The sequence below is a fragment of the Phocoena phocoena genome, chromosome 6, assembly GCF_963924675.1.
Source record: "Phocoena phocoena chromosome 6, mPhoPho1.1, whole genome shotgun sequence".
NCBI lineage: Eukaryota > Metazoa > Chordata > Mammalia > Artiodactyla > Phocoenidae > Phocoena > Phocoena phocoena.
In genome coordinates this window covers 66,564,493-66,577,491 of record NC_089224.1, presented here as the reverse complement: position 1 = coordinate 66,577,491, position 12,999 = coordinate 66,564,493, and the positions used below count along the sequence as shown (strand labels likewise).

Sequence of the window (12,999 nt, the reverse complement as noted above, 5' to 3'; positions counted from 1 at the left end):
AAAAAATTAGTAGACTGCTTGTCACATAAATGTTAGTATTATTTTAAATTACAGAATATTGATCAGTATAGAAAGATGGGAAAACTAAAAACCAAGCAAACAAATGAAAAAATCAAAGCCGTATAAAATACCATCACCCAGACATAAACACTACAAACATTAGATGTCTACTGTTTCACTTTTTTTTTTTGCATTACGCGGGCCTCTCACTGTTGTGGCCTCTCCCGTTGCAGAGCACAGGCTCCCAACACGCAGGCTTAGCGGCCATGGCTCACGGGCCCAGCCACTCCACGGCATGTGGGATCCTCCCGGACCGGGGCACGAACCTGTGTCCCCTGCATCAGCAGGCGGACTCTCAACCACTGCGCCACCAGGGAAGCCCATTTCACAATTTTTTTGGTACCAAGTTATTGGGTTGGCCAGAAAGTTCATTTGGTTTTTCCAAAAGATGGCTCTAGTGCTTAGTTGTCTTTAACTTCGTTCAAAACAACTTTGTTAGACTATATTGTGACAGCTGTCATATCAGCGTGTATTTAAAAAAAAAATCAAAATTGGTGAATTTTTGTGTAGCCATTTTAATACTGAAGATGGAAGAAAAAAGCAACATTTTCGGCATATTATTCTTTATTATTTTAAGAAAGGTAAAAACGCAACTGAAATGCAAAAAAAAGATTTGTGCAGCATATGGAGAAGATGCTGTGACTGACTGAATGTGTCAAAAGTGGTGTGCGAAGTTTCGTGCTGGAGATTTCTTGCTGGACAATGCTCCACAGTCGGGTACACCAGTTGAAGTTGACAGCTATCAAATCGAGACATTAATTGAGAACAACTGACTTTATACCAAGCAGGAGATAGCCGACATACTCATAGTATCCAAATCAAGTGTTGAAAATCATTTGCATCAGCTTGGTTATGTTACTTGCTTTGATGTTTGGGTTCCACATAAGTTAAGTGAAAAAAACCTTCTTGACCGTATTTCTGAATGTGATTCTCTACTTAAACGTGATGAAAACGTTCTGTTTTTTAAAAAAATTGTGATAGGCCATGAAAAGTGGATACTGTACAATAATGTGGAACAGGAGAGACTGTGGGGCAAGTGAAATGAACCACCACCAACCACACGAAAGGCCGGTCTTCATCCAAAGAAGGTGATGTTGTGTATATGGTGGGATTGGAAGGGAGTCCTCCATTATGAGCTCCTTCCGGAAAACCACACGATTAATTCCAACAAGTACTGCCCCGAATTCAACCAACTGAAAGTGGCACTTGGCGAAAAGCGTCCGGAGTTAGTCAACAGAAAATGCATAATCTTCCATCAGGATAATGCAAGATGGCATGTTTCTTTGATGACCGGGCAAAAATGCTTATTGCTTGGCTGGGAAGTTCTGATTCATCTGCCATATTCACCAGACATTGCACCTTTGGATTTCCATTTATTTCAGTCTTTACAAAATTCTCTTAATGGAAAAATTTTCAATTCCCTAGGAGACTGTAAAAGGCACCTAGAACAGTTCTTTGCTCAAAAAGATAGAAAGTTTTGGGAAGATGGAATTATGAAGTCACCTGAAAAATGATAAAAGGTAGTGGAACAAAAGGGTGAATACATTGTTCAATAATGTTATTGGTGAAAATGAAAAATGTGTTTTTACTTAAAACCCAAAGGAACTTTTTGGCCAACTCAATACTTTGTTGTAAGGAATGGTACAAATGAAAAAAAATATAAAGTGGGTGTTTGCTACAACTTACAGAAAGGGTAAAGTAATCCCAATATCACCATAGGAAGTCATCTTTTTTTATAGTTATGGATAAGCCAGCATAGGACTTAGCTCTCATTATCACTCTTCCCCAGGGTGCATTTATCAGAGACATTCTGCCATATCAGATTCTGGGGCCCATATCTTGTATAAGTTGGTTACACAGTCATCTATTTTTTTGATGAATTTCACCTGCTCGTTTAGGTAATGAGTCTCAGAGAAGTCACAGAAGTAGGGGTCATTTTTGTCATTGGTCAGTTTGTGCATTTACAGTAGTGACTGATTCACAATTTTTTCCAAGAGTAACACACACTCCATTGCATTCATTGTCTGGTTTCCTGATATCCTGAAGGAAGATATGGCCCCTTGTTGGTTCTGAACCTTCATCAGCTTCTTAGCGAGCTCCTTCTCCTCAAGAGATTGATGAAGAAAATATCTGGCAAAGTTCTTCAGAGCCACATCTTTACAAAGTAGTAAGACATGGACAGGTAGACATAGGAGGTGTCGCTTTCCAAGATGTTCTGGTGGTTGATGGCAGACTCCTGTTTCACAATTTTTAAAAATGAAATCTTTCTATATACCCTATCCTGTAATCTGTTTTATAAGTCATTAACATACCACAAATGTCCCTTTATATTAGTAAATAGAGACCTATGGCAACATTTTAAAGGCCTATGGAGGTGGTACAATGCATTTCAACTAGATTTTGAAGGGTTAGGTAAGTGTATGGGCAGGATGCAGTTGGAAGAAGGTGGTAGTAAAAGTAAAAGGTTGTTCCAGGAAGGGTAAGATAACAGAGTATCTCCCTTTATCTCAGACTCAAATGTAATTTAAAAAGTAAATATATGCCAGCTAGTAATCTGACTTGGTGATAGGCTACTATCAGGAAATCAAGTGACAAGAGGATGACAAATCTAATAAAGTCCAGAGGTATTGTTTTGAGGTTGGCATTTTAATAAGAATCTGTTGAAAATTACACTTGCATTCTAATTTATAATACTAAGGGTCACAGTATTTCTTCTTGTGTTTTCTTTCAATCCTTACTGGATTAATCAAAACAGTAATGTCTGCATCCAAATTAGGTATTCCCTTCTTGATCGAGCAAAAATATTCTAATGATTCATACCTGAGCAAGAAGAGAATACAGTATTATGCACACTAATTTTGCTAATATAATGCAAACTATATGAAATGACTTTGAATAAAGCATAATATAAACAGGAGTTACAGAATATAGAACTTTTCATGAATCCTACAAGGATCTACAGTGAATTCTTTCCAAAAAAAAAAAATCATCTAGCAAAAATAATCCTTTTATCATTTTGAAGTTTTAAGTGTGTGTGTGTGTGTGTGTGTGTGTGTGTGTGTGTGTATAAAACATGTCATTAGCAAAGAATGTGGGTTTTACTTTTTCATTCCTTCTCATGGCCCAACTTACCATTTAAAATATTTTAGATGGAAATTTTCCTAGTAAATCCACACCCGCATTTCATTAAATGATTTACTAAACACAGCTTGCCCTATTCTTGATGACTCATGATCATTAATAAGACTTATCAAATGTTTATAAGGTCAATAAATTGTTGGTTTCATTCTCAGAATCCTCAGAATGCTTTATTTTTGTAGCAGATGATTTTGTTGTCTATCCTGTCAGGTGTTCCATATCAACTGTATTTATTTATTTATAGCAGTTTTCTACCCCTTTGGCAGCATTTAATATATTGCCTGTTATAACTGAAGAATAGCAATTGCCAGAAGGAAACCAGCTAACCAAGTTTACACATGATTCTTGGTCAATAAGTTGCCAGTTTCATACTTCTATCAAGAAAAAGTTCATAGGTTTATTATCAAGGACGCTTTAAAAAGCTCATGTATGGATTCAGCAGCATACCAGATGCCACAAGTCTACTAATGGAAAAGCAGGGTGTTAAGAAGACTATGAATTCTTAAAACAACAAAACCTACAATGATTACAATAATAAAACTAACAGATACTACTAAGATGAACAAATTTCTTACCGTGAGCATTATGGGTTCACAGACTCTTTGCTTAAATTTGTCTCTGTTATTTCTCAGCCATAAAACAGCATCATATGTATCACGGTATCTCTGTCTCAGCTTATCTTCCTTTTGATTCATAAGGTTGTCAAAACGCACAATATGATCATCCACACCTAAAATTGGAAAATAAAGCATTATTCCTCTGAAAACTTTAATTAGCGAAATAATCTATTAATAACATAAAAGAGTATCTTAGATCTAAAGGTTAAAACACCACTCAGCAAGTACCCAACACAGTGAAAAAGACCCACCCTGGACAAATCATTCTTAAGTTTCTAAACACCTGGGATAAAAGATGATCTTTAAACTACCAAAAATAAATAGGTCACATACAAAATAATGAGAAAACACTAGATTTCCTATCAAAAGACAATGGCAATAGGCCTTCAGGATTCTGAAAGAAAAATTATTTTCAAGCTAGATTTTTATAACACAAAAATAAAAAAGGGGATAATGAAGTAAAGATTTTTCAGGGATGCAAAGACTCAAATTAATTCCCAAATATCTCTTCTTAGGAGGTTATGTGAAGATGTACCCTTACAAAACAAGGAAGTAATTTAAGAAAAATGAAGACACAGAATTCAGGAATAGCTTTTTATTCAACACAGAAGAGGTGTGAGACAAGTCCTAGGTAACAGCCATAAGGAGACCTTGAGAACAATCAGTTTAGATGGGAGGAGGATGGAAGGTCTCAGAACTCAAGAGAATGCCTGATAATTTTTTTCCCAATTTAAGGAAATGCTAAAGTAAATGGTGTTTCTAAAAAATGGTAAATTAAAATCCTAAAAAAAAATTATCAATGAACAGAAGTTAGATCATAATGCACTACTTGGCTCTGCTGTGAGCAAGTTTTATTGTTGTAATAACATAAATAATACTTAATATTTCTAGCTAGTAGAATCAACCCATAAACAGACCATATAAAACTTAATTATGGGTCTCAATAAAGTATGTTTTCAGCCTTTAAACTATAAAAACCAGAGTACATATTAAAGAATTAAAGGGAGGAAAGTAAAAAGAAAGGCTAGGAGTATCAGTATTTTTAGCTTATAAATGTGCATTCAAGCATTATCAACAAATATTAAATGACAAAAAAAGAATATTATTAGTAATAAATAAACATTAATAAATGTTAATGATTACTAATATTAATATAAGAATCCCATTTGGGGAATTACAATAATAGGTAGGGGAGGTGTCATGAGTTGAAATCCACATCTGAGGCAACAAAATATTAAAAGATGATATCTAAAGTTGATTAGCCAAGACATGGTAAAATAAAAATATGATTAAAATATATGAAAGACTATTAGAAAAAATTACTGAAATAGTTAAGAGTGCTTACTCTTGATAGTGGGTCTGGAAGTTGGAAAGGCACTGGGCCACCCTTCTTGTCTAGTGTTATTATTTTTTTTAAACCATACACCTAGCATTTTGCTAAACATATAGACAAATTTTTTTACTAACTGACCTTAGTCATATATACTGAGCTGACAGAATGTAAGATCTCCTCTAACTGAATAATGCTATAGATCTAGCCACACGGTCTATAGCAAAGAAAAAAAAAGATGAAATTGGACAGGCTTCAAGGAGCAAAGCTAATGGAAGATTATGAAGGCTAGAATGAAGCGATTAAATTTGACCTGAGAAAAAACAGAAAAGTGAATGACTGTAAAGAAAATAAAGCAAAGTATTTTTAGAGAATTAAATCAACTGCCATAATCTGACATAAGACAATGGTCTGCTGCAGCAAATCATTACACAATAGATATAGGTAATTAAGACACTAAAATGGAAGAACTGAACTGAGCTTCCTCAACAAGCAGACATGAACACTTAGAGACATGATCAGGGGAAGAAGAAAACCCATCAACAGAGACATATTTCCATTTTATAAACATGTCCTCACTGTAAGTTTAAAAAAACTTACTCTTCTTCTCCTTCTCTAGAGTTTCCCTCTCTCTACGCTTATCAATTATCTCGCCTTCACATAATGCCTTTTCATCTTGAACTCGTCTCAGATCATTTGTAATGGCATCAATTTGGGGTTGAAGGTTCTCACAGTTTTCTGTGGTCTTCAGTTCATTTTGCAAATCTTCTATCATTTTGCGGGTATTACTTATTCTCCTCTGTCGATCATGCTCTTCATTTTGTTTTACTGTTAAAGCCTGCTGAAGCTCCTCAATCTAATAAAACAAAAGCAGGTTAGCACTGGAGATTGTTTTTTCTCCTGGTTATTAGGCTTTTATAGTAAAACAGTTTTAAAAATGCAAACAGCCTAAGAACATGGGTTTTTTTCTCACTAAAAGGTATCCTATTAGAATTAAACTGTTACTCCTACCAGACCACCTGTCTCTTTATTTGTTCAGCAATACATTCCAAGTACCTAGGGCAGTGGTTAGCATATAGTTAGCATTCAGTAAATATTTGCTAAATAAACGAAATATTTATAAAGCCAATCAGCAGATTTCTAAATATTTATAGGAAGATTTCACATACTATACATCATAAAACTGAAAACAGTCACATGGTATACCACAGACTTTCAATAAACCAGCAATAGAAATGATGGTGAAGATTATGTCACCCTACTAGTTTAAAACCACAATAAACTATTTTCCTTCCATTAAATTATTTTCTACTAGCACTTCAAATTAGTATTTTGAGATTTTAATCCTCAATCTGTATGTTTATATTCAGGGTAAGTCATTAAAAAAAACCAGATCATGCAACTTACCAGTGGAATTTTTATCAAAACCATACATGGTCTACCTAAGACAGAGTTATGATTTTCTTCAAGACACAGATGCATACACCCAATGTATTTTTTGCAAAAATAGAATTTTGTGTTAAATTAGATAAGGTTAACATATCATATAATTTGCTTATTAGTTACCTTTCTTTCCAAGTCAAATTTACTCCCTCTTCCTCCCCATTATAAATGTATATATTTATGACATATTCAATATAGAAAATATGGAAAATATAGAAACTTAAAACAAATAAAAAACACCTAAAATCTTAAGGTCCTTAAACATTTACATTTTAATGCCAGCCTATATCCATCAATAGAGCATATACGTTTTAGCAAATGGCATTACTAAAAATTTATCGAGAGCAGTTTCTCATTACTTCCATGTCCTTGCAAAACAAAAATTTAATACCTGCATAATGTTCTTTTATATAGATATACCACATTTTATCCCATTCCCTACGGTTGGAAATTTGGGTTATAATCAATTTTCTTTTCTAAAAGTTTAGCTTTGACAGTGTCAAGATAATGAACTGAATACATGCCAAAATCTCCTCTCCTATAACAAACATGCAGAAGTGAAAGATAAAATATTATGTTTGAAAAAATTAACACTGTGTGTGTGTGTGTGACTGCAAATTAACAATGTTCAATGGGCCCAAAAGAAGCAGACAAGAAGCCACAGTGTTCAGCCAGGAAACCCATGGAGTCCAAGGCTTTTAGAAGAATAAACTGGCACGTCATGGGAGACAGAGAATTAAGAATCACCAAACACATGAGGAAGTCCAAGTCCATCAAAAAGGGACAAGAAATTTAACAAATATAACCGCTACAATCCCAGAAAAATAGAGACCACCAAGCTACCAAAAATCACTGGGCTGCTGAATAAATTTTATACCAAGAGGTCTTTGTCTGACATTGACCTCAAAAACTGAAAAGCAGCTTGATGGTCCCATGTCCTAGCTAAATTTTCTGAGTTCTAACTTTAACTCATTTGCCACCTTCATCTAAAAAACTACCATAACTAACTAATTCCATCACACCCATGTTTAGCTCAGGCACAGTAAGTCCAAGCCTCCTGGATCATGCATATTCGCTAGGATACCATCCCCATTACTGCTATCTTCAATTTCTCTGAATGTTCTCTCTTCTTGTTCTAGCTAAAACTTGGCTATTCCTGGAAGATACTTCTCCCTAGAGACCTTTCAAATGGTGACCTTTTCCTCCCATAATTCTTCAGAGTACTTCAGGACTCAGAAGTGGGGAGGGTGTCCTTATCAATCTCCACTGTACTACTTCCTCCGTTAATTGAGCCCCACTTCAGGTCTTTGAAGTTCATATGATCAGACTTTAACACCCATTATCTTTGCTATCTTAACTACCCCCCTCAAAGTCTTTCCTCACCCTCTTCATTCACTGATGCCTTTAGCACCTGACTCACTGTCTTTCTCTCCATCATTATGCTGGGCATAATGGAACTCCAACATACATACAGAAAATCAGTCTAACTCTTTGGCCTCTGTGCTCCTTGACTTCTTCAACTGTCTTTTCCTAAACACCACCTCAGCCACCTTCTCCTACAGTTATATTAGATTATATCTATAGTTATATCTCTGACTAGATCATGTAGATCACCAAAAATCATACCACCTCTGAAAACTATTTCCACAATCCTACTCTTTGATCACCATCTCCTTTCCTTACATTTTCACTCACTATGGTCTTCCTACTGCAACTATCCTTTGACTGCACAGGGTCCTGTAATCCACTGACCCTACTATCTTTTCACAATCCACCATCCCCCTCATTCCTTTCCTTAACTGGCTGAGGTTCCACAACTCTAGAATCACTCCCTTGCAAAAGCCTCTTGACCCTCCACCATTCCTATCTCACATTAACAAGGAAAAAGCTTAGTCCTTATTAAACCTAAATAAATACGTTCTATTTATCTGTGTCTAAACAACTAAATTGGAGAAACTCTTGAAAACAGGTCTTACTTCAAATTTATGGCCACAAAACTTAAAGAGGCACTCAGAACTCTCAGAAAAACCTACTACATTTTTCTAATAAATGTATGTTCTCATTCTGAGATGAATTCACATCTTTTCCTCCTTCCTCAATCTTATATTGCTAAAGGCTCTCTACTCACCCAGCTAATGACCCTGTCTCATATTTCATTAACAGCAGTGTTAAAGTCAGAGTACTCTGATCAGAGTACTTCTCCTCCTTTCAAAACCATCAACCTACCTCCATCTGTACTCACTCTGCTTTATCTTATACAATGTAAGGAGAGTTCTTATAGCTACCTAAATCTACCCCTCCAGGGCTAGTCCAAGCAGTGTTTCTCAAATTATTTATGGTGAAGAATCATTAAAATAATTCTAAGTAATCACAAGTCAACTTTTATCAAATACAGCTACAAAAAATTGCTAATAATCACTTTGGTCAATTAGCAATAATCAATTGCTAATAAAACAGTTTGGCAAGTCCTTCAAAAGTTATATGTACACTTATGATAGTCACTTTTAGGAACTTATCCAAAAGAAATGAGAGCATATGTTATATTACATAAGAACTTGTACAAGAATACTCACGGCATTTTTTGGTAATAGCCCTAAATCAGAAACAACCTAAATGTCCATCAACAGATGAATGGATAAACAAACTATGATCTCAAGAAAGTTGGAAAAAAAAAAAAATCAAAGTGAACAAAGATAAAAATACAACATATCCGAATTTGCAGGACACAGGTAAAGGCAGTGATGAGAGGAAAACTTATAGCATTAAGTGCATACACACAAGAAAAGAGGAAAAGTCTCAAATCAATAATCTGAGCAGAACCTGGAAAAAGCAAAACAAACCCACATCAAGCAGCAGAAAGGAAGTAATAAAAATATGAACGACTTTAATGAAATTAGAAAAATAACAGAGAAAAGCCAATGAAACAAAGAGCTAGTTCTTTGTAAAAAACAATAAAATTAACACACCTCTAGCAAGAATGATCCCCACCCTCATACCCTACCAAAAAAAAAAGACAAAGTAGACACAAATTACCAACATCAGGAATGAAACAGGGTTAACATTATCACTACAGAATCTACTGACATCCAAAGGATAATAAGAGAATTTATGCACACATAAATTTAACAATTTAGACAAAATGGACCAATTCCTAAAAAAACCCACTAATTACCACAACTCAACCAATACGAAACAGATTATTTGAATTGCCCTGTAACTATTAAGTAAACTGAATTCATAATTTTAAAACTCCAAAAACAAATCTCCAGACCATGAGAGTGTTATTTGAGAATTATTCAGAATATATAAAGAAGAATTAACACAAATTCTACACAATCTCTTCCAAAACTGAGAATAGGAGGGAACACTTCCCAGTTCATTTTAAGAAGCTAGTTATTATCTTGATACCAAAAGCAGGCAAGTATGAAAAGAAAACCACAGAATATTGCTTCTGAAGATAGACACAAAAATCCTTTAAATGTTTGCTAACAGAATTCAACAATACGGAAAAGGAGTTATAAATTTATACAGCATTAACCAAGCAGGGTTTATTTCAGAAATGCAAGGTTGATTTGATATTCAAAAATCAATGTAATCCATCATCTTCACAAGCTAAAAATGAACATGTGCATGATCGTATCAATAGATATGCAGAAAATGCATCTGACAAAATCCAACACTCACTCATAATATTCTCAGAAACACAGGAATAGAGAACTTCCTGATCTATAAAAAACCCTACAGCTAACATTATACTTGATAGTGAAAAAATGAATGCTTTCCTCCTAAGACCAGGAACAAGGCAAGGATGTCCACTCTAACCATTCTTATTCAACACAGTGCTGGAACTTCTAGCCGGTGCAATAGGCAAGAAAGGAAATAAAGGGCATAAAAATCAGAATGGAAGAAATAAAGCTGTCTCCATCTGTAGATGACATGACTGCTTATAAAGAAACACCCCAAGTAAACCATTAAAAAAAATATGGAACAGAGAAAAAGAAAAATCAAAAGAAAAACTTGGGTATAATCCAACAAAACATAGAGAACTTATATGCTGAAAACTACAAAATACTGATGGAAAAAAATCAAAGATCTAAATAAATGGAGACATACCGTGTTCACAGTTTGGAAGATTCAACATAGTAAAGATTTCAATTCTCCCCAAATTGACATATGTTTAATGCAAGTCCCATTAATATCCTAGCAACATTTTCTGTAGATATAGAAAAGATTTGGCTGTCAACAGGAATGGCAAAGGAACTCTGAAAATCCTCTCCTCCAGAAAAGTAGTGAAAACATTGACAAAAATTATCAAAATTAACTCTTTCAGAACTCTGGAATTTAACCAAAGGCTTTTCAACAAGCCAGAGAGCATTTACTCAAGAAAAATGCTCGAATCTTGGTAAAAACAACAAGCTTTGTGGTGTTTTGAACATGCCCTATTCCTATTCCCCTCTCCTCAGTTCCTTGGCAGCCTTGAAAACCAACAGCCCACAGTCATAGTGAAATCAGCAGCCTAGGAGCTACGGGAGAGATCACAAAGCTAGAGAACTTTCACATTCTCAATCTCAGAGAACTATCATTATCTGATCTGTCTGGCAGTTTCCAGGAAAACCTTACTTGCAAAGTTTATCTCCATTTGACCTGACTCCATAGCTTGCACACTGCAAAAGACCCTTTTCCTTGGAGGAAGCTACCAAAAACAATCAGTGGCAATTGTTTAACAACAGAGCTGCCTGGCGTGAGATAACAGTGTGGCAAACAATAAGCTAACCAAAAAATTTAAAAGCAAAAGCTGGAGAATACGATGCCCATAGGAAGTTTTGGTAGCTCCTGGGAATCTAGAAGGTCATATGCATGCTTGAATTAGGACTGTGCATGCCCAAGGCTGTATGCATGCCCTAGAAGAGCTGAGGAGGCCCTTATCTCTCACAACATTCTGTGCAAATAGGAAGTGAAAGCTGAAACAGAGTTGTAAACTAGCAGTGGAACTTAACCAACACTTTCAACAATTCAGGAAGTATTTGAGGACAGAATCTTGGTGGAAAGTGAAAACAATGCCTGGCTGAGTGGTGAAGGTGTGAACCGACATGCATTCAGAGACCCTCAACAAACACTGGGAGATATACTAGACTGGGAGACATTATAGTCATTTGAGAAAATACCTGTCCAATAATTAGCTGACCATTAACTAACTGAGCAGAGACTTCAGTAGTCACATATGACAAAGAAAACAGAATTCACAGAGTTAGGAAAGTAATTAAAAAAAAACAAACAGTAACAACATCATCAGCAAACAAAAATAACACAAGCCTGGGTTAAAGGGGGACAACTGATTTCAGAGTTGCCACATCCGGCTATTTAAACTTTATAGTTTCAACAAAAAATTAAAACACAGTCAACAAAACAAGAAAGTATAACCCATACACAGGAAAAAACAGCAGTCAACAAAAAATGTCCCTGAGGAAGCCCAGAAACAGTTACAAAATAATGACTTTAAGACAGCTATTTTAAATATGTTCAATGAACTAAAGGAAAACATGTCTAAGGAAAAGAAAGTAAGAGAACAGTGTCTTATTGAATAGAGAATATCAATAAAGAGAGAAATTATAAAAAAAGAGTCAAGTAGAAATCCTCAGTTGAAAAGTTCAGTAACTGAAATAAGATTCACTAGTGGAGCTCAATGGCAGATTTGAACATGCAAAGCAAAGATTAAGTGAGCTTGAAGATAAGTCAATTGAAAGTATTCAGTCTGAGGAACAGAAAAAAAGAAAAAGAAATAGAATGTAGGACACCATTAAATATATCAAAATATGTGTAACAGGAGTCTCAGAAGGAGAGAAAAAAAAGAAAGCAGGAAGAATATCTGAAGAATAATGACCCTAAGCTTCCCAATTGTGATGAAGAACATTAATCTACACATCCAAGAAGCTCCATTAATTCCAAGCAGGATAAACCAAAGGTGACTCACATCTAGAAATTACATAGTTAACTGCTGAAAAGAAAAGGAGAGAATTTTGAAAGCAAGAAAGAAGTAACTCATCATGTACAAGGGATCCTCAATAAGATTAATAGCTGATTCCTCGTCAAAAACCATGGAGGTCAGAAGGCAGTGGATGTTATATTCAAAGTACTGAAAGAAAACCAAGAATTCTATACCCAGCAAAACTATCCCTCCAAAAGAAAGAAAACTTAAGACATTCTCAGATAAACAAATATTGGTAGAATTCATCATTAGCAGACCTGCCCTACAAGAAATACTAATGCAAGTCTTTCAGAATGAAATGAAAGGACACTAGACAGTAACTTGAAACTACACAAAGAAATAAAGAGCACCAGTAAAGGTAACTACATATGTAAATAAGAGACAATAAAAATGTATCTGTTGTTTGTAACTCTTCTTTTCTCCTA

General features: G+C 35.1%; 1 protein-coding gene across 1 annotated transcript in view; it reads right to left on the bottom strand.

Annotated features, from left to right (window-relative positions):
- Positions 1 to 12,999, bottom strand: part of SMC5 (structural maintenance of chromosomes 5) — a 101,043-nt gene that overhangs the window by 38,620 nt on the left and 49,424 nt on the right. Inside the window, exons 9-10 of the mRNA XM_065879896.1 lie at positions 5,746 to 6,001; positions 3,774 to 3,928 (exon numbers count right to left, since the gene is read on the bottom strand). Of these exons, the coding sequence (XP_065735968.1) occupies positions 3,774 to 3,928; positions 5,746 to 6,001 (411 nt within the window). The remainder of the gene's footprint in view (positions 1 to 3,773; positions 3,929 to 5,745; positions 6,002 to 12,999) is intronic.